This window comes from Ochlerotatus camptorhynchus, unplaced genomic scaffold (genome assembly GCF_037179485.1).
Source record: "Ochlerotatus camptorhynchus isolate MF236.1 unplaced genomic scaffold, CSIRO-AGI_Acam_v1.1 ptg000302l, whole genome shotgun sequence".
NCBI classification, from domain to species: Eukaryota; Metazoa; Arthropoda; class Insecta; order Diptera; family Culicidae; genus Ochlerotatus; species Ochlerotatus camptorhynchus.
This window is the reverse complement of record NW_027040790.1, coordinates 280,833-304,003: the sequence shown is the minus strand read 5'-3', so window position 1 is coordinate 304,003 and position 23,171 is coordinate 280,833. Positions and strand designations below refer to the sequence as shown.

Below are 23,171 nucleotides of genomic sequence, written 5' to 3'. Positions count from 1 at the left end.
GATGCATGCTAATCCAACGCATCGTTTGTTGCTTCTCTGTCAGGTGAGCTGATAATAACGGAGTAGCAACCGCGAGTGGTTAATCATTCTGTTGCTCAATTATGTCTGTACGTGTATGTCGTGTAAGTGTTTCAGTACTTTCTGAAGTTTTTCTGTAGTAATTCAGTATTCTTCAAACTGATTCTGAGATTTTCTTAAGTGTTTCAGTACTTTCAGAAGAGATTTTGAACTTTTTTTTTAAATGGTTCTGTTCTCCCTAAAGTGTTTCCGATTTTTATGGAGTGATTAAATATTTTCTGAAGGGATTCCAAACTTTTCTGAAGTGATTAAGTTATTACAAAATGATCCAGCTCTTAAAGAAGTGATTGTAAACTTGAGGGAATTGATACAGTACTTTCCAATTGTTCGTGAAGTGATTCAGTCCTTTCCGAAATTCTTCAGTCCTTACAGAAGCGAGTACAAACCTTCTAGAAAGATTGAGTATTTTCCAAAGAGATTCAGAAATTATCATAAGTCATTCAAAACTATCCGAAGAATTTCAGAGCTTTTCTGAAGTGTTTCATTACTTTCAGAATTGATTTCAAACTATCTGGAATTATTCAATATTTTTCGGAGTGATTCCAAACATTTCGGAAGTGATTCAGTATTTTCAGGAGTGATTCTGAATTTTTCTGAAGTGATTCAGTACTTTCTGAAATGATTCAGTGTTTTCGGAAGTGATTTTGAACATTTTGAAGCGATTCAGATTTTTGAAGTGATTCCGAACGTTCCTGAAGTGATTCAGTGTATTTCTAACTGATTCAATTATTTCCGAAGTGATTCCGTTCTTGCGGGATGATTCAGTACCTTTTAATGTGAATCCGAAATTTTATAAAGTGATTCAATATTATCCGAAGAGATTCCGAGCTTAAAGTGATGCAATACTTTCCGAAGTGATTCAGTGCTTTCTGAAATAATTCAGTACCTTTCGAAGTGATCATGAACATTTTCAAAGTGATTCGAACATTCTTGAAGATATTCAGTATTTTTCGAACTGATTTCGAACATTTCTGAAGTGAATCAGTGCATTTCTAAGAGATTCAATTATTTTCAAAGTGAACTTTCCGCAATAATTCAGTATTTTCCAAAGTGATTTTGAATATTTATTAAGTGTTTCCTGTCTTTTTTAAAGTTATTTAGTACTTTGTGAAGTAACTCTTAACATTTCTGAAGTGATTCAGTACTTTCTGAAGTGATTCCAGTGGTATTATTTAACTATGTTTACAAAAGGTGTAAGCCATTTCAAATTTAATATTTATTAAAAAAATCTTCCTGAATGCATGGGTCGCTAAATACCTTAAATTTAAAGTTGTTTCTCAATTTTAAAGAATTTAGTTTTCCCCTGAACATGTCTACCCCTGAACATATTTTTTTTTTTTTTTTTTTTCCGTGCACTTGTCTACTAGGGAAACTACCCATTTCACATTAATATATGTTTTAAATGTTTCTCTGATATGTTTAGCATGAACGGAAGTCACTTCAAATTTAATTCTTTTCATGATTTTTACCTACCCGAGGTGCAGGCATTTTCAAGTTTTACATATTTTTCATTTTTTCCTGAAGCTGTCTACCAGGGGCGCAAGCTATTTTCAATTTGGTAGTTTTTGTTATCAAATTCGCTGAACATGTATATCAGGGATACAGCCATTCCAAATTTAAAGTTTTTATATTTTTTTTTTTCCAGAAAATGTTTATCAGGTGCAATCCATTTCAAATTTAACGATTGTGTATCTCTGATCGTGTATATCAGGGGCGCAGACTATTTCAAAGTTCAACCTGAACATATTTACCAGATGCACCAGCTATTTCTAATTTTCATCCGAACTGGTGTACCAGGGGCGCAAGCCACTTGAAATTTAACATTTTTATTCAACCTTTACCGCATCTTGTCTACCAGGAGCGCTAACTATTTCAAATTTTATATATTTTTTAAGATTTCCAGATTTAACATTTTTCCCTGATGTATATTAGGGGCACTATGTACTTTAAATGGAACGATTTTAATCATTTTAAACATGCCAACCGGGAGCGCAAGTCATTTCAAATATATCCTTTTTAAATGTTTTCCAGAACGTGTTTATCCAGGGCGCAACACATTTCAAATTTTAACATTTTGATAATTTTTCCCCGAACTTGGCATTTCAAATTTACTGATTTTTATATTTACCTGACCATGTATATCAGACGCTAGTTACTTCAAATTTAATATCTTTTTAAACTTTCCGTCGAGCTTGTTAATTGAGGGCGCATATGTTTGAGGGGACTGACTTGAGTGTAGTGTATTTTAAATATATAACTTTTGGGGTGAGATTTTGCTATCTTTGGATTGCTGTATTTTACCTATTTTGTAAATATTTTTTTCGGTTTGCAGCTAAGTAGTTCAGTGTTCACTCGGCTGTCGACAGAAGCAGACCACTCTCAATGTGGGTCACGCGATCGTCTGTTTACTTGGCAGCAACCATTTTGTGGTCCTCCTCATTGTTCTTCGTCAGCAGTTCTTTCGGTCGATGCGTCGTCGACTTTGGAAAGCAACCGTTTCGTGATGAGTGTGTGAGTGCTGACCACGTTTTGCGTCCATTGCTGCAATGGAAGCGCTCTGCCCCCCGATGGCGTAATTGCCATACAATGAAAACACTGGAAGCGGCTTCAGTTCTGATGGAGGAGGCTTTTTGGATAGCGGAAGATAAAGTGTTTATGGTGTTGTACCTTTTGACTATCGGTTTAAGATGTATTGTGTAGTGACCAAGAATCCTCAGCTCTGTAAAGTTAATTCGTTTGAGCCTTGTCAAATAAATTAATATACAAAAAAAAAGCTAAGTAAATGTCGACTACCCAAAACTACAGCACTGATTAGCAGGACACGTGTGTATGAGAAAAGCTTATGAAAAAAATTACGTTACCAATTATTTATGGGTACTGATAAGTTTGACTTACGGTTTAGAGACTTTGCAGTCAATTGAATTGTTTATAAGATAGTTTGAACATACTGTACTGTAAGAGACGTGTGTGTGAGAAAATTTGCGAAATAAATCTAAGGGCACCGGTGGGCTTCTAACCTGATACTGATAAGGTACACGAAATATTTGGCTAATGACGTGTAAACGGGAATAAAATCTGGCAAATTCAGCAACCTCAAGTCATGAATTTCGGAAAATGTCAATTTTTGATTTACAAATGTACAGCACACTGTAGGGAAACGATCCCGATAGCGTGGCCATAACGTGCCATGGATATGCATCCTTAAAATTTGCAGTCTTGGACAAAGTTGAATAATTGACAAAGAACCTGCTTTGGTGGGCTCACTGTAGTTGAGTCTGAAAGCCTCCTTAATAAAGCTAAATAATAATAATAATAGTTGAGTCACAGGTCTTTGATGTGAATTTTGTGAGGCTCAATGAATGAGATTTAATAATGATTTTCAGAACACTGCAACAAACACTAAAAATCATCTCAAAGTGACTTTCACGGAAACATAAAAAAAAAAAAGTTAGAGCTTCAATGGACGTCAACTGAACACAAATGGATCTAGTGTGGGTGACCTTTAAGAGATAGACAAATATTTCTTCTGCAAAGTAGCTTCAAATCATCTCAGCTACAACTTTGCTGAAGAACAATCGTTTTTAGCTTCAAATGATAAAGTGGGTTTACTTGGTTGGTGAAATTAATTGAAAAGTCAGGGTATAAAAATCAGTTGTATTTACATTGCTTCTCTCGATAAAGTCACCGATTTGTGAACTGCAGTCACAGATTAAACACGAAGTCGTAATGCTATCATTTTATTATGTTTTCTTTCTGGATGCTGCAAGATATTGCATCAATTAAGTTTTTTAACCATGCTTATACTATTCTATTAAAACCTCTTGCAGCTCAAAATGAACGGACGAGAGGTGGACTATTCCTTATTAGCATATGATTGTTTTCACATGAGCCAGAAAGGGAACGCGTAAGTAGATTACACCTTTCTCCACTTGCTTTTGGACCACCGTAGAAACTTCCAAGGGACCATCCATAAATGACGTAGCACATGTTTGAACACATGACCAATTACCACTCGTAGCATATTTGGCTGAAACCACCCCTAAAATGCTACAACATTTATGCATGCTCCCCAATAAGCACATCTTTCTTACTCTCACTTCTCTTCTTTCCGTTTCTTCTTCCTTTTCCAATAGGTACGCTGGCACTGCGCTGTGGAACAATCTGCTGGAATCGTCGGGAAAGAAAAGCACCAACTGGCGACCGCTGTTCGAAGATTTCAAATGCCCCACCGAAAAGACACCCTACCTTTACACCTACGATAATAGCTAAAACTCTGCCAAACTGAAAGGTGCTGTGCTTTTGTGCATTCCTCGCCCTGTGCGCGCTTTAATTTAATTTAATTTATTCCACCAAACTCTTGCAACGCAAGAAAGTCTGTACCTTGCAGTCAACTTGATTGATTTCAACTAAACCCGTAAGTTAGGTAAGTTGAATAAAACTGTGCTAATTGAGCATCCAAAATCAAAACGATCCACCATGTACGTACAATCTCAAAAGAAACCCCCCTTAAGAGTATTGCGATTGCAGTTACTTGAAAGAGCATCATCTCAAAGGCAACAACAATAAAAAAAACAACTCACCTGCATAAAAACGATTCACTTTAATTGATTATTGTTACCGATTAAGAAACTGCCGGCTCGGCTCATTGAGTAGCCTTGTGGCCCATTGAGCTCTATTTCGATCCAGTCTCGATCCAACATTGACAACGACGACGACGACGATGGTGTGCCTGAAGAGATACTTAGTCTTCGATGCGACAGCGTGAAAAACGAAACTAACTTGAACATGTAGATTTGCTGTCACCGATAATGCATTTTTGTTTGCATAGTTGAGCAATGCACGCGCACGCTTATGTAGGTAGATATGCACTTGTTTGCATGCAAAGTTTCGACTGGGAAGAAGCCATAAAAAAAAGTTCGCCGACAGTTTTAATGTAGTCCGCAAAGTACCTACGTAAGTGCATTTGTTTGCAATTCGAGAAACAATTGAAAAGTGCAGCGCCACTCTCAACTCCGGCAGAGCCCAAGCTGCACCGCCTCCAAAGGTACCTCCTCTTTCCCTTTTGGTACACGATAGGTAGTTAGCCCACGAGGATTCGTATTTTACCCACCGAAACTGGCACGGATTGGATTTGTGATTTATGTAATCTAATTAAAATATGGGAGTCGAGTTGGTTTCGGGTTGTTAGCCGCTCGGATGCTGTAAATGGGCTGGTTCTGTTTTTGAGTGACGGTACCGTGTATAATTTATGATCTTTTATATTCCTTTGTTGAATTGAATGGGCTGTTGAAATGGGAGCAAAAGAGGATAGATCATACAAAAGATACTTGTTAGCAACGGAACATAAAATACTAACTGATGGTTTTGGAAGCGGACGATGATTTGTTGGCTATTTCTATACGATTGCAATTGAGTTTGGTATGAAGCTTTCGATTGCTAGGTAGCCAACAATAAGCAATCGCTTGTATTAAACAATTACAGGCTGCTACATTTGGTCCTGAAAGCATGGAAATCATTGCATCATTATTTTAATCGATTGCCCGTAAAAAAAAAGAACCATAGAGGTACAATGAAATGTATTGTAACCATACAAAAGAGTTTATTGGATTTACAATAAATTGTATGCTCCACATCGATCAACTTACAATAGAATGTATTGTTTTCACAATAGCATCTTACCATAGATGCTATGAGGAAATATGCAATAGAACAAGGGGGTTGTAATACCCAAGTAACATTTAAGATTTTATCATGGGTTTAAAGCATTCTAGAAGTCTAAATCATGGTCTGCGGAACCCTCATTAAACCCAAATTGTTACTTGGGTATATCTTTACCATACGAGAATCCCCCCGGAACCACGCTAAAGCGACGACTTCAAGGAGGCTGGCACTTCTCATACTCTCAATGCTAGCGTTGCTAGATCGATGCTCCTCTCTCCATTCCAAGTGCCTTCCCAACAAACAATTCACAGTCACAAATAAGCATACACATTGAATAAATGCTTTATAACAGTGTAGAATTCGGAATAAAACAGGATGTCGAATTATGTGCTGAAAAAAGCTCATTGAGATCGATTGATGCGCCTTTATTCCGCCGTTTGCTCTGATATGATTAATTTACTTATTAAAAGCTTTATAAACGTTGACTGTCTTCCTGATTCAGAACCAGAAGTTTGATCTAATAACAAACTAAATAAGTGTAATTTGCAAATACATTGACGCTTTAACTCGACTGTTTGAAATTGATTTAATAACATGCTTTATTATACGTCTAATAATGGTTTTCTAGCTTCATTATTAGATTCCATTACATTGCTTAACAATTTTGCTGAATGAAGGTGAATACAGTCAGCATAATAGCTCTTATACCACTATGCGTCCATGTTTTAATTTCATTATTTGTAAATGCTTTACAAACGGCGTATTCATTCATTATTCCACAACACTGCTTCAGTCTAACAACAAAACGAATTTCATAGCATAGTGGCTACCGTTTCCGCATTCCAAGTAGAAGGTTGCGAGTTCAATCCCAGCCTCAACCTTTTTTTCTTTATTTTCTATGCCTAATTAATTTAAATCGTAATCATAGATCGTATCACTCACGAAAACCAATTCATAGATCTATCGAAAAGAATAACATCCTTTCCATCGAAATTAGATAGATGGAGAAGTAACGTTGGTCTAATGTTAAACAACTATGAATTAATTAATCATTCTCACATCTCCTTGAATTAGCTGGAGTTACGGCTGGGAGTGCTGATAGATTCAAGCTTTTATTACTTATTTAGCTGCCCATATGATGTATTCTACGATAGCTCAGATGGAAAGGCAAGCGGCTGGTGATCGGAAGGCAATGGTTCGAATCACATTTAACGACATGTGTGTATGAATGTATGTATGTATGTATGTATGTATGCAATAAATTTTCTAGGATCTGTGTGTGTGGAGGCCCGAGCAAAGTCGGATATCAAAATACTATCAAAATGATATCTAATTTTGTTTTTGAAATCATGTTGACAACATATTTTGATATGCTATTTTGATAATTTCTGTTGAATTCATATATTGATATTGTTTTGATATTGTTAAAAATATTATTTAAAACATAATTTTAGATTTTATAAAAAAAACGCATCCACACTTAATCACTGAAATCTACATTTATTTTTATTTTTTCTTCTAACGAGTCAATCAGGTTTTTTTAAGGAACATTTTTTTTTTCCTTTGGTTTGTTTTTTCCGTCGATCTTGTTTTCCGTGCTGAGCACCAATGCTACCGACGTGCCAGGAAGGCAGCTCCCACACCTGGACCCTACCTATAGACCCATCAACTCATGAACCGGGACCAACGGCTTTACTTCCCATCCGAAGGAAGGCGTTATCAGAGATGTTATTGCCTCAGAACATCCCGGCGGCGCCGACTGGGTTTGAACCCAGGCCTGCTGGGGTGAGAGGTAATTTACAACATTTATTGATATTAATCTGCCAGTGAAATGAATTTACAAATCGATATAAAATTGATTGCATCCAGTTCGTCTGTAATACTTATACTAATACATTGTCGAATATAGCAATTTAACTTTCGTAGACTTAATCGGTTTCTTAGCTCATATTTAAATATGTTGTCATAAATTTTATTAATTATCAGTTCTCTCCCAATAAAATAAATAATAAACTTCAATCGTTCGTCATATTTTAACTTTTGTTATTTGTCTATAATGACAAAAGCGATTCATTATATACTTTCTTGTAATGTGTACCACTGGAGGATTCTTTCCAATTCTGTACTTTAATATGGCACCATTTGCACTTTATTGACAACATTATTTGATTTTGAATCTTGCTATCAACCAAAAGATTTCAAAACATTCAGATTACTAAATTTGATATCATGATATCAAAATAATAACTAATTAAGTTTTTTATTTTTTTTTTTCGTTTTCCTATCATAGTTATAATAACATATTGAATAATTATTTTGTTTATTATTAACGAAATTACTAACATAAAAACGCATGCATGGATGTGTTATCAAGAAAACATTATTTGTTATCTTTTAAATATCCTCCATGTACCATTTAGATCTCATTTTTGTTATGATTACTGTTATGTTATGTTATGTTATCACGAACGCTTATATCAAAATATCAAACTAAGTTTTCATTTTGTTTCCATTCTCTGCTCGGGGGATGCGTGCTTCTACAGAAATAATAACACAACAATCACTAACCATGCTCTGCCCGTTCTTATTTTCGTATTAAATGTTCCGTAGTTGAATAATCGGTTTTATAAATGTATAATAGTGTCTAAATTAAACATTATCTCACATGAGAATCAAGCGTCTATATACACTTTTATACCATCGCTGTTTATGAAAATAGTGATGTCTAGTAAACGCTGAATAATCAAAAATTTGATCGAATGAGCTCTGTTACAAGTTTTTTAAGTCGAATAAAAGCTTCTCGACATACCTTATTCAACACCAAATACTTCGATGTTGTGGATGAATAAATTCTCCAGATTTGCCTGAACAGAAGTTTTATTCAAAATAGTACAAGTTTTATTAAGCATGCAGTTGAATAAAATCGTCAAGAAGTCGTTTCTTCAATAGGAAATTGTTTCCTCTGGACACACGACATTCTCCACTTTAAGGACAGGCATCGCACTGTCACGCACCTTGGACAAAAGGAACACCACATGCTCCGGCGTTTCAAAAAAAGTAGAAGGGTCTGGGCACGAACGGAAGCTTGACGTAGGACCGCCAGTGGACGGAATAAATATGAAGAGCATTTAGTTCTTTTAATTGATCAATTATCTATTATCTCAGCTCTTTCCGTTTTTGAATTGTAGGCGTACCAAATTTGTAGTAATCTCTCATAATCGTCAAAAGTGCAGGAACTCAGCGATAAGTAAATTTGTCTCATGGTTTCCTGCGGAAAACCTTTTTTTTTTTTTCTTTATTATAAAGATTTTTAGCCATAGGCTAGTTCATCTTTTAGCGGAAAACCTAAAAAATCTGCCAGAAAATAAGGAAATTGACGAAAATTTTATTCAGTCTTGGAGTAGTACCAATAGACTGAGTGAATATTTACTTTACTTTTTTTCAAATTCGGGAATTTTTTCCCCTGAAAATCCTGGGAAAACATGCGGCAAATTTATTCATCGCTGAGTTCCTGCACTTTATTTCTTATTTCTGAGATAACTAAACTCAAATTTGGGCCGTTCTCATTCGCCGTGATATCACCTTAAAAGATATCGGCACCGGTGGTTAGCGTGATTACCTCTCACCCCAGCAGGCCTGGGTCCAATCTCAGTCGGCGCCACCGGCATGTTCTGAGGCATAACATCTCTGATCACGCCTTCCTTCCGGAAGTAAAGCCGTTGGTCCCCAGTTGAGTTAATGGTTCGATAGGTAGGGTCCAGGTGTTGGAGCTGCCTCCCTGGCGTCAGTAGCATTGGAGCTCAGCACGGAAAATAAAACTCGCGTCACTTTTCAATAAGTTCTATCTACATTGATCGATTCTTTTCATCGACACTCTCTTTCGTAAATAACTCGGCTTCTCAAATGTTGCCTGCCGTCTTTGTAGAATTAGATGCTAGATTGTTGCTTCTTCCAGTTTGATTACATGAGCATTTTGTGTGGTCGTTGGTTCTGAATATGGACAAACAGGCAGATGAATTCTATTCCTACTCTTTACTGTTATAAGCTTGGTGGCCCTGAAAATTGCCGTTTTGTTGCCAAAGTTGGTGATGATTTAACCTCCGAAACCAAACAGAGTGCGTCTCTGTCACTTCAAAACGTAAATGACATCCATGGCCGCTTACGCTTGGCGTGTTGAGTGTAGGTGACAGCATCACGGATCTTATTTTTCAGGAACACCTTCCGCACACCTCGTAAATCAGACCGGAGATACGTCAGCCAGACGACGGATGGTGGTTATCTTGAAAAATTTGCGTTTGGTTTTGAATATGGCGATGAGTGTGCAAAATATTACGCAATTCCATCCTCCTTATTCGCACGCGTCCGAGGATCGGAGGCGAATGCCACTTCGACTTGTTTCGTCTACTTACTACTCTCTGACGACTGTGCTGGGGAAGCAGCATATGCATGTAGGTAATTGGTGAATTTGTTAGTTAATTCGACGCTTTTGGACAATGCTGGACATTTACCAATTTTTCAATAGTTTCTTGTTAAAAATCAACATTCGAAAGCATTGTTATCGATGTGTAGCCATGTTTCTGATCGATTGGCGATAAATTTATTGAAATTGGAACAGGGGCAGCTGAGTTATTAACGTTCAAAATCTTTCTTAATTTGTTACATGTTCCATTTTCGGTTTTCACAAAGTGTACCCCCATATAGAAATCAAAGACGTAGTCCTACGTCAAAAAATCGTAAATCGGGATTAAAAACATCGATCTTCCAAAGATTGATTCAAAATCGCCCAATCCCAGCTTCTGATGAGATGGTTCTGTACGCACTCACGACTCGCATGGCCATGATCCGGAACGTGCTGCTCAGTTTCCTTTGGTTCTGCTTTGATTCATGTGCTGCAAATCAGGCTGAACCTCCATACCTCAGTATCTAGCCAGAAGATGCCTCTTGATATTGCTGGGAATAGAGTTGTTCAGCATGATTCTAGCTATTGTGTTGATGGCCTTCCAAGCATTCTCACAGACATATTCGACGTGGCTGTTGAAGTTTAGCCAGTCATCGATCATCACTCAACTCCATCATCAGGTATATCAACACGCGCTTCGAGGCAAAGACGTGCGTTGGACCAAGGATGGAGTGTTGTGCAACTCCCGTTGTGATTCTAATCGATATCTATCCCATTTTTTTTCTCGTAGACCAGAACCAGGCTCTGAAAGTAACTCCTGAGAATCCTGCACAGGTAGTAAGGGACCCTCATTCTATGCAGCACTTTGGCAATGGCTTTTCATCTGCGCTGTTGAACGCATTCTTGACGTCGATCGTTATCACGGTGCAATATCGATCTCCTCTTCACTTCTGTTTGAAAGTCTTCTCGGCTCTCTCGACCATTGTCCGAATTACATCCACCGTTGATCTTTTTTCCGGAATCCAAACTGCCTCTCCAACAATCCAAAACAAAAGCTGATAGGGCTGATTAGGTTGAAGCATTGTCCCTTTCAATTGACGATGTTATATTGAATTCGAGAAGTTGCGATGTCGAGATCTCTTGAAAATTGAAAGTCAACTTTTATGTTAAATTCAATGAATGTTGCTGGCCATAAAGCAATGTTTTTTTTACAATTGCAAAACAGCAACAGGTTTTCCGTGATAAAAATGGTTGGTTGTTTGGTTGTCTTTATTAAGGAGATTTTCAGCCAGAGGCTGGTTCATCTCCGCGTGATAAAAATGATTTTTCCAGCAAACAGTAATTCAATACTAATAATTCATAGTAGGAGTGTAGTTATTATATTAAAGTAATGAATTAAAATTTAAAAGGTACATTGAATGAAAGACCTGTGCGTTGAAATGATTGATATTTGAATGAAAACGAGCTTAAAATCGTCAATTGTTAATTTTACCCCGTATGCACATTTTACCCCCGCTTCCCCTAACATTCACATTACAGCGAAGTGTAAGAATAACAATTATTCATAGCGTAGAGTTTGTGGATCCATGTTTAAAAACTCAAAAATTTAGTGAAATCTAGAGTAACATTTGAAATGGGCCTTTGTCCAAAACGTAAACAAACCAGAAAATTAATTTTAAATTTTTCTGCCACTATTCAATTCATATTTAAGCAAATTGAAGTATTTTAGGCATTTATATTGTTCACAATAACAATAGTAACTGTATCTCAGTACACAACCTCCAAAATATGCGGAAAGCTTGCGATAACAATTTAGTTTCATAAATTAATAAGCCTTTTTGTGAATCTTTCAATGGATAGGCCCTTTTTGCTAAGCCGTTATGCTTGTCATCACGAATGGTACGCCCTTTGCTAAGCCTTTTCGCAACGTCAAATAAATTCAAAAAAAATCATCGGCCCTGCCTCAACCAGTAGGGCCTAGCTTTGGTTTGAAATTTTTCAATAATTGGCCTTTCTACGTCACTAGACTTATCAATGAAATGAAATAAATAAATGGTTGGCCGTTTTAGCTTGCGGGCCTATTAAGGAATCGAAAAATTTCGTTGATCGGCCGTTTCGAAAATCGAGTTTTAAAGATTTTTCTCGATTATGCGGAATTTTCCTACACGATTAGTGGCTATCAAGCGGTACTAAAGAATGGATTTGTTTACGTTTTGGACATAGGCCCATTTCAAATGAAAAAAAAAAGGGATATAAAGCTGACAAAATGGGGGGTGGACAAAATCGGGAGCTAACAAAATCAGGAAAGCACTGTAATTGTATTGTTGTTCTATTGTTGAAAACTCTTACTATATGGGACGTATTGTACATCTATTGCAATAACAATATGTTAAAATTTCTTTTGCACATAAACGCACAATCAGGTCGATTGTTGGCAATAGATTTGAATGTTATTGTTTTTTTATGGTAATTGTATGGTTATTTTTTTCCGGGTGTGTTTCTGTAATTCCAATGGTCATTCATTACTTAAACAAAACATTACTTGTTATCGATAGAAGTGTGTTTCCGCCAAAATTAGCTACAATATACAATACATTGGGCTTAAATTTCGACCAGATTTGCAATACCCCTTATCTCTTCCCACCTGATGCGATAATTCGCACCATGATGAACACAGCACCCATCGTGCTTTCTTTGGTATGCGGTCATCGTTGCTACTGTATATTGTGAGTAACATTAAAATTTGATTCACCTACATAATACCTCTCGCCTACTTATACCTCTCGCTTTCGATATAAAAATATTGACGGCTTCGGACGGTGGGCTTATCCGTATTCGGTACCGTATGGGGAGTGTGCATTTCAACACTCACTGGTAGGATCGCACACCTCAGCATGGCTCTTGTAAATCCGAAACAAAACAAAATTTGATAATATCCAATGATGATAACTTCGTTCAATGAGAGCTCGAAACAGATCGCAACAAGTTGTGAGCTGGTTTTTGGCTTCGTTCTGCCGATTCGAGATACTCCAAGTTGATTTTAGTAGTGTTCATTCAGCCAAATACGAGTGACTCCGAGTTGTTTTTTGACGTCATAGTCGGAGGATTACAAGAACTTCCAATTTTTTTCAAGTATTTTGTCGCAAAAAAAAGTGTTAATTGAGCCAGCTTGCTCACACCAGTTCGAAGTATGTTGACAGCTATTTGTTGGCCAAAAATTCCGAGTTAGTGCGAGCAACTTCGAGCGAGTACGCGCTGTGCCATTGAACAAAGATGTAACACTGAGCCCCAGCTGACCGGCACTGAATGGTGGAGAAAATATGCAAAGTAGAGGCAACGAAGGCGGGAGTGTTTACATTTGAAATTATGATTGCTCATGATGATTCGAATAATGCGATGTGTAAACAAATAGCGCCAGACAACCCGTCGGAAGGAATTTGATGCAATTATCTGCTCACCTGGAAGGGCAACCCATTGAGGTGTTCGTAGAGAGTTGAAAAAAGCTCTTGGCTGAAAACGGGTTGAGTAAAGCTGATATTTTTTACAACTGATTGTTTGAACCTTAAATGAAATAATATAGGGGAAATGGATGTAATGTCGGCCTAAATGCCCCTAATTGGGGACCATACATAAATTAAGCAATCGACTAAATTTTCAATAGCGACCAAAATATCCATTAGTACCGTCTCAATGACAGATTCATCTAGATAAAATTGATAAATAGCAGATTTTTAGCGATGGGTCCAATCTTAGATCCATACGCCACCATTAGAGCCATTAACCTTATTATGAGTGATTTTGGAGCAAAGGGTGCTATGAATAATTGCTGCTACACATCTTTTCAATTGTCCAGTTATAACTTTTAAATAGATTTCCATGACTCTACACAGAAAAACATTCTGAATTTTAACCATCGCGTGAACTCTCCTTTCATTTAGTTTTTTTTTTTTTTTTGCTAGGGGACGATCCCAGCCTAGTGGTTAACAGCCATACCTCTCAGTGTGTGTGTGTGTTTTTTAATTGATTTGTTTTTCGTTGATCTAGTTTTCCGTAGTGAGTACCAATGGTAACGACGCAGAGTTACCATTTGTGTTACTAGGGAATCAAATGTCCCGGGAATCAACTACCCGGGAATCGGGAATTAAAAAAGTGCTTTGCCGGGAATAAAAGGACAACGCTTAAAAATCAGCATTAAATTTGGATTTTTTATGCGGAAATGTCCAACTTGATTTTGTTGCTACTTTTTCCGGATAGGGATTAACATGATTTTTTATTTTTTTTTTCAATATATTATTTGTTAGACTCAAATGTCCAAAAGCACTCCGAGGTCCGAGGTATAAACAGCAGGGAGACAAAATTAAGCGGTCTCTGCAAGCTCGCTCCAAGAGAACAATAGCAGTACTCTTGAAGAATACCGCTCCATCTTCTCAGACCACACCAAAAAGCGTTAACACGTTCTCCATTTTGCCAGTTGATGATCTGACACCTTGGAAAATCAAGAGGCAACGGAAATGCACCGAAACCCATTCCACCGGGTTTAAAACCCTGTAATTATGACAAGAACTTTCCGTCACTTCCAGGATCATCTAAAACCCCAGATGTCCCAGTTTTTCGACCAGAAAAGCAGCCCCCATGTTCACGTTTTCTGGTATTGTGGATAGCTTCTTCAGTATATTCAATATCTCTGACTCAACGAGGAGCATTATTAATTTAGTGCTGCCAATGGTGAAAACTCTTTTGAAGTAACTAGCTTCTAGGTGGTCCTTCCTTGCATCGATCATATCCTTTGATGGATAATTTTCCGAATGAGGTCGGGGATATGATCTCTGTTCTTCAGTGGAACTGTTGAAGTCTTATGCCAAAACTTGACGCATTTAAATTTTTAGTTAACAATTCACTTGCTGATGCATTTGCCCCTAGTGAAACATGGCTCTCTTCAGACAATGATCTTGCTTTCCACGATTTCAACATTATTCACCTTGATCGTGCAGATTCGAATGGAGAGGTGCTTCTGGGGATCAACAAGCTCCATTCCTTCTACATAATCGATCTGCCTTCGGTGACAGGCATTGAAGTAGTTGCATGTCAGGTTAATATTCGAGATAAATGCCTCAGTATTGCCTCAGTATATCTTCCACCGAAAACCGCGATCTCTCGTCAAAGTTTCGCGGATATCTGCACGGCTATGCTGGATCCACGGTTGATCTTGGGAGATTTTAACACTCACGGTACAGGCTGGGGGGAACTGTACGACGACAACCGCTCAACCTTGATGTACGACATGTGCGACTTCTTCAAAATGACAATTCTGAACACCGGGGAAGCAACACGAGTAGCCAAACCTCCAGCAAAAATAAGCAGACTAGACCTCTCACTTTGTTCGAGTTCACTATCGTTGGATTGCTCGTGGAAAGTAGTTCAAGATCCCTACGGTAGTGACCATTTGCCAATCAAAATTTCTATTACCAATGGTTCATCTTTTTTTTTTTTCCTTTGGTTTGTTTTTTCCGTCGATCTTGTTTTCCGTGCTGAGCACCAATCCTACCGACTAGCCAGGAAGGCAGCTCCCACATTTGGACCCTACCTATCGACCCATCAACTCATGAACCGGCTTTACTTTCCATCCGAAGGAAGGCGTGATCAGAAATGTTATGCCTCAGAACATCCGGGCGGCGCCGACTGGGATTGAACCCAGGCCTGCTGGGGTGCAATGGTTCATCTTCTACTCGCTCGGTTGACATCGCGTACGATCTTACAAAAAAACATTGACTGGCGAAAATTCGCGACCGCGGTTCTTGATGCCAGTCAATCGGTTGAAACACTTCCTCCACTGGACGAGCACTCCTTTCTCGCACGTCTTATCATCGATTGTGCGCTGCGAGCACAAACGAAACGTGTTCAAGGTGTTTCCGTTCGCAAGCGACCTCCTACTCCGTGGTGGGATATGAATTGCACCGACGCGAACAGCGAGAAGTCCGCCGCGTTTAAACGCTTCCGCAAACACTGTAAGGTCGAGGATTACGAGCGGTACACCGACCTCGAGAAAACGTTTAAAAGCTTGATTAAAGCCAAAAAACGCGGTTACTGGCGTCGGTTCGTCGATGGTTTGTCGCGTGAGACTTCCATGAGAACACTCCGGAATGTCAGCAGGAGAATGCGAAACGCGTCATCACCGATCAACGAAGACAAGGAGTACTCGGACAGTTGGATATTCAGCTTCGCGCGGAAAGTTTGCCCGGATTCGGTGTCGGTTCAAACCAACGTTCTCGATCGTCCGTCGGGTAATAACAAAATAGACTCCCCGTTTTCGATGGTGGAATTCTCACTTGCTCTCCTTTCATGTAACAATTCAGCTCCTGGAATGGATAGAATCAAGGTCAACTTGCTTAAAAATCTCCCAGATGTCGCGAAGAGACGCTTGTTGTACTTATTCAATCAATTTCTGGAGCACAACATTGTTCCGGATGACTGGAGGCAAGTAAGAGTTATCGCCATGCGAAAACCTGGTAAACCCGCGTCGGATTACAACTCGTACCATCCCATCGCGATGCTGTCCTGTATACGGAAATTGTTGGAGAAAATGATTCTTTTTCGTCTAGACAAATAGGTCGAGTCGAATGGTTTACTTTCAGATACGCAATTTGGATTTCAACTGAAATTCAACTGGCCTATGCGCAAAAACAGCAAATGGGTTCAGTTTTTTGGACATTAAGGGGGCTTTTGATTCTGTTTTTATCGATGTCCTTTCGGATAAACTCCACGATAGTGGGCTTTCACCAATTATGAACAACTATTTGAGCAACTTGTTGTCCGAGAAATATATGAGCTTCTCTCATGGAAACTCGGCAACTTCACGAATTAGTTACATGGGTCTCCCCCAGGGTTCATGTTTAAGCCCCCTTCTTTACAATTTTTATGTAATGAAAATTGCTCGCTAAGGCAGCTTGCAGATGACGGGGTTGTGTCCGTTATAGGGCCAAGTGCACCGGACCTGCAAGGACCATTGCAAGATACCTTAGACAATTTGTCTACTTGGGCTTTGAAGCTAGGTTTCGAATTCTCTCCGGAGAAAACTGAGTTGGTTGTTTTTTTTCTAGGAAGTATCATCCTGCACAGTTACAGTTTCAACTAAAGGGTAGAACAATCACTCAAAGTATATAGTAGGTATGTAGGTGTCTGGTTCGATTCAAAATACACATGGGGAAAACATATTGCGTATCTGAAACAAAAATGCCAACAAAGAATCAATTTTCTTCGTACAATTACTGGAACTTGGTGGGGAGCACACCCGGAAGATCTGATCAGGTTGTATCGAACAAGAGTATGGTAGCTTCTGCTTTCAATCCGCGGCAAAAACACATATCCTGAAGCAGCACGGGTTCAATACCGTTGCCTCCGAATCGCGCTTGGCTGTATGTACTCGACGCATACGATGAGCCTCGAAGTACTCGCGGGTGTTCTCCCACTGACAGATCGTTTCCGGTTTCTTATCCGTTGTGAAGTAATGAACCCATTGGTAACAGAAAAATTTGAGAAGCTGCTCGACAGAAATCCTCAAACTAGATTCATGAGTCTCTACTACGAGTACATGACGCTGGAGATTGGCCCTTCTTCATTTAATTCCTCTCGTGTTTGCCTCCAAGACTTTTATAGTTCCTCTGTAAATTTTGATCTGACCATGTTTCAAGAAATCCGTGGAATACCAGATCACTATTTTATATTTACTGATAGCCTTAGCTCGTTGGAGGCTATTCGATAAATGAGGCCGATGAAGGACTCCTCGTATTTTCTGACCGAAATCCGATCTAGATTGAGTACTTTATCTAACTGCTCCTATACTATCACCTTAGTTTGGGTCCCATCTCATTGCTCAATTCCGGGTAATGAGAAAGCGGACTCGCTAGCTAAGTTGGGCGCTATGGAAGGCGATATTTTTGATCGACAAATCGCCTTTGCGGAATTTTTCTCAATTACCCGTGAGCACGCCCTGATCAACTGGCAACAAAAATGGAATGAGAGTGATCTGGGAAGATGGTTACATTCTATTGTCCCACAGGTATCGATCAAGTCATGGATCAAAGGAATGAACATGAACCGTGACTTTATACGTGTCATGTCAAGGCTCATGTCCAATCACTGCTCGTTAGACTCGCATTTCTTCCGAATCGGGCTCGCAGGCAGCAATTTGTGCGTTTGTGGTAGTGGCTATCACGATATCGATTACGTGCTTTGGTCATGCACCCTACATTGTGTTGCTAGATCCGAGTTATCCGCATCCCTCAGGGCCCGAGGAAATCAACCTTTGCGGCCCGTTAGAGACATCTTGGCGAGCCGAGATCTCGAACATTTTAATTTAATTTACGTGTTTTTAAAACGGATCGATCTGAGAATTTAGTTGTTAGTGTCATCTTGTGTTCTCTCAAGTTGCTAGGTTTCCATCGGTGTACCCCCAAGTTTGTCTTTTTCTCCAGTATGTCGCTTAGTTCTAGATCAATAGCACATTGCTCTAAAAACCTTGTGTTCTCAATCCCTACCCTGCCACCCGTTTGCTACAATTTGTTACCCCTAACCTCGAGATAGCCGCGAGTAATCGGCCCCCGCTTTACTAACGTTAGTTTTAAGTAATTTTGTAACCTAAACGATGAGTATCGGCTCTGCAAAGCTACGGCAAATGAGCATCTTATACGTCAACCAGATCAAGAAACGGTTATGTCCTCAAGTTATAAACGAAAGAGAAAGTCGATGAAGAGAATCGATCAATGTTACTTAGGACCTAACCCAAGTAACAATTTTGGTTTTATGAGGGTTCTGATATGAGGGTTCTGATGTGTTAGACTGGTTGAATGCTATAAAACCTCGATAAAACCTGCAATGTTACTTGGGAATGCAATTTTCAGCTTGAAATGTCATCGAATCAACAGCAGTGACATCTGATGGAAAATGAATGCAGAATCTTCACAAAATGGTAAATTCCACATCTGAGTTCCCGGAAAACAAAATTTACTGAGTTCTTGATGTTTAACATGATGAGTTTTGGTTCAAGTCAGAAACTGACCACTTCCCCTTCACTGGGGCACCCGAAACATACCGAATTGGACCAATGTGGTTCTGGGCACTCCATTTGTGACCACCATTGCACTTGTTTTCGAAATCACCTGGGTTTTGTTGTGTGACATGGTATGATGTGTTTGCCATATTTCAGGTCGTTCAAGAGTCAAGACACGTACTCACCAGAAAATGCCATATCTCCGGAATCAGTAGACCATTTCCAAAAAAAATATTCAATAGCGTTCTATGAGACCAAGTTGAATTGGAACCTAGCAGGACATCGAGGCAGAGGCAGACCCAGAGCTCATGGGTCGAGTATCCTCCCAGAATGGAAATCTTTCACGTTGGCCCTATGTACCACTAGGGGTGTGCAGTAGACTGATGCAAATTTTGACATTTTCGCTCCACAGTGCTCATACGGTTCAAAATCAGGTCCTGACTACCCTTCCAAAATTTAAACTCATTGATATGAAACTGACTTGGCACAAACCATTTGAAGTTTATATGGAAATTACTATGGAAAAACCAAATGATTTGTTCATACTCATCTAACAATTTACCATATCGCACTACTTTAAAAAATATAACTGAGCTAGTAGCAAATATGGAAAAAGGTAAGAAGACTATGAACAAAAAGTTTGGGTTTCCCATAGTAATTTCCATATAAACTTCAAATGGTTTGTGCCAAGTCAGTTTCTTTTCAAAGGAGTTCAAATGTTAGGCGACTAATCAGGACCCGATTTGGAACGGTTTGAGCACTGTGGTGCGAAAATGTCAAAATTTGCATCAGTCTCGTGTGCAGGATACTTGAGAGTGGGAGTGACAGTGAGAGTACTATGGAACCATGACAGCTTTCATCTGGGAGTAGTTGTATCCTATTTGTGGTGCAGTGCTTGCTAAGAATGAAACCGATGCTATTCTGCCCCGAGTAAGAAAGTGAGTGAATGTTGCGGCTGCCTCTTAGAGATGGTTCGGGTGGGGTTCTTGTATGATAATCATAGTAAAATTCGAGTAAGACATGAAAAATCGGGTTTAGGTCAGATTCGGATAGGGTTTGAGATTAAGTACAATAAAATGTGTCGGATTGGCATCCGTTATGGCTTTTATCAATTTTTACATATGTATTGAAGATCTCCGTCATTAGAACGTGCTTTGTTTTTTTTCTTTATTCACGTGGTCTTTGAAAGAAAACCCTAATAAAAAAAAACAAGTCACTGAAACACCTACACGCATAACAAATGGCACGAACATCACATCTTCTTCTTATTCTTCTTATTCTTCTTCTTCTTCTTCTTCTTCTTCTTCTTCGCATTTCAAGCTTATTGCATATCGCATATTAGCTTATTGCGTGCTCTCAAACTTAGTGTTCTAGATGCACTTCCACAGTTATTAATTGAGAGCTTTTTGATGCCTGTACCATTTTTGCATTGATATGATTGTGTGGCAAGTCCAATCATACTTCTATGCCCAGGGAAGGTCGAGAAATTTTCCAACCCGAAAAATTCCTAGACCGGAACCGGGAATCGAACCTAGCCACCTCCAGCATGGTCTTGCTTTGTAGCTGCGCCTTTACCGACTGAGCTAAGGGAGGCTTTATCACATGTCAGGGTTGATTTCTTACATCCTCTGCATTAATTTCTAACAGCAAATGTAATGGCAGTTCTTACAATGGAATGTAGTGTACAAGCAAGTTGTCCGAGAATAAATATTTCCATACGAAACTTTGGCGAAATGATTTTCTATCCGCAATGAATCAGGGAAACAAACTTTGATCAAAAACTTAGGAAACAGAAAAATAAAAAAAAAAATCTGATGACCACATTACAGCGTGCGGTGAAACATTGAAAATTCTGCATATTTTTATGTGAATGTGTAATTGAACCTTACATTTCCCGGTTATGTGCACTAATTGAAAACTTACCTTGAGAATTGTATGAAATTGCTCTATCCATCTAGATCAAGTATTATTAACCCTAAAAATGTATAGAAAAATTGCGATAGAACATTTTGATACTAGCGTCAAATGAAAGAGGAGTACCTCAGATTTTGTTTGCCCTGTAACGTGGGTAGATCACTTTTTCGTGGTACGCTACGGGATGTAAGATCTACCACCGAATCCTAGTCGTGACTGCTTCAAACTAGGGGAACAGGATTTTTCAGTAATCGTTCCTTTGACATCAAGTATCGTAAAATGGGGTCTCTTTCATAATGCGGGTAAATATGATAGTATAATATAATGATTAAATTTACTCTCCGCGCTTTTCCTGAATTAGAAACTACGGTTCCATATTGTAGCTTAGGGTATTTCATATATAGTTATATGTTGCATATTTTACAAACATATTAAAAACCATTTGCGTGTTTTTAGCCTATTTGAAAAAAAAACTTCAAGGGACAGCCCTATGGGGTTGTACGCAATGGTGACGTAGGACTACGTGGTCTTATATGATAAATGGTAATGTGTATCTTTATTCAGCAAGGTATTAATCAGAACCATATTTTAATTATTTTCCTTACCTCATTTTTATATTTTCATTTTCTGTTCTATTTACTATCGTCTTGAATCTGATGAAATATTGCTTGGAGGCAATCCCCATGATTGTGCTGGGTAATTAAAATTTTTATTCAACAGATTGCGTTCAACGTATCCACATCGTATAATGGCCGCATCAAGCAGACCGCTCGTAAGTCCACCGGAGGAAAGGCTCCTCTCAAACAGATGGCCACCGGAGGAGTGAAGAAGTCTGATCGCTACCGGCCAGGAACTGTCGCCCTGCGTGAGATCCGTCGTTACCAGAAATCGACCGAGCTGCTGACTGCAAGTTGCCTTTCAAGCGTCTGGTCCGTGAAATCGCCCAAAACTTCAAGACCGATCTGTGCTTCCAGAGCTCGGCCGTTGATGGCCCTTCAGGAATTCAGCGAGGCCTATCTGGTCGGTCTGTTCGCCATCCATGCCAAGCGTGTCACAATTAATTCATGTTCCATATTCGGTTTTCACAATGTGTACCCCCATATAAAAATCACAGACGTCCTACGTCAAAACCGTACGGTCGTGTCATGGATGCAACCTCTTATTCTTTTTGTCAACATTATTTTCATAAGGCAAATCAACTGATTTCTTATCGCGAACTTTGCTAACGCTGCTTTCGAGCATTTAAAAGTTCAATAAATCATCAAAACCTCTTTCACGTTGGAAATCGATTTGTGGCCCTGAAAAGGGCCGATTGATTGTTTGGATGGTACAAATTTACTTGGAGCTAGCGTACTTGGTGACGGCCTTGGTTCCTTCAGAGACAGCGTGCTTGGCCAACTCACCCGGCAGCAGCAGACGGACAGCAGTTTGGATTTCGCGGGAGGTGATCGTCGAGCGTTTGTTGTATTGAGCCAGACCTCAGCAGCAATACGTTCGAAGATGTCATTGACGAAGCTGTTCATGATGCTCATGGCCTTCGACGAGACTCCGGTGTCCGGGTGGACATGCTTCAACACCTTGTAGATGTAGATGGCATAGCTTTCTTTCCTGCGCTGTCTCCTATTCTTCTTCTCTCCCTTGACGAGAACTTTCTGCGCCTTCTTGGCGGCCTTTGCACTGGTTTTCGGTGCCATAGTTTAGCTGTTCGCTTCGGTAGAGAATAACTGATAGTCGTTTCGACGGTGGTGTCTCGTTTTGTGCCCGTAGCATAAGAAGCGAAACTCCTCCCCTTTTCAGTATTTTGCTTCCCACTGTATGTATTGTACCCTCGCTGTATTAGTAATATGCTACTCGACGCAGGTACAAGTATACCCTCGATGAGTTAAATAAACCGACCTATCTGGTCGGTCTGTTCGCCATTCACGCCAAGCGTGTCACAATAATGCCAAAGGACATTCAGCTGGCTCTTCGTATTTGTGGTGAACGCTCTTAATTTTTCTGTCGAAATCTATCAAAACCGGCCCTTTTCAGAGCCACTAAAAGATTCCACAAGAGAGTTGGGAAGGAAATTTC

The 23,171-nt window shown here is 39.2% G+C and overlaps 2 protein-coding genes across 3 annotated transcripts in view; one reads left to right on the top strand and one right to left on the bottom strand.

Moving 5' to 3' along the window:
* LOC135707039 (phospholipase B1, membrane-associated-like) overlaps positions 1-4,545 on the top strand; it is a 69,336-nt gene extending 64,791 nt beyond the window's left edge. For both annotated transcript variants that reach the window (XM_065228762.1, XM_065228763.1), the window contains 2 exons: positions 3,906-3,982; positions 4,212-4,545. In XM_065228762.1, coding sequence (XP_065084834.1) covers positions 3,906-3,982; positions 4,212-4,347 — 213 coding nt within the window. In that variant the 3' untranslated portion in view covers positions 4,348-4,545. The remainder of the gene's footprint in view (positions 1-3,905; positions 3,983-4,211) is intronic.
* Positions 4,546-13,338: 8,793 nt separating this feature from the next.
* LOC135707054 (histone H2B-like) lies at positions 13,339-22,792 on the bottom strand. Its single transcript, XM_065228775.1, has 2 exons — positions 22,502-22,792; positions 13,339-13,440 (listed from the first exon to the last, which is right to left on the bottom strand). Exons 1-2 carry the CDS (start codon positions 22,790-22,792, stop codon positions 13,339-13,341), a joined length of 393 nt encoding a protein of 130 aa, XP_065084847.1.
* Positions 22,793-23,171: the final 379 nt, after the last annotated feature.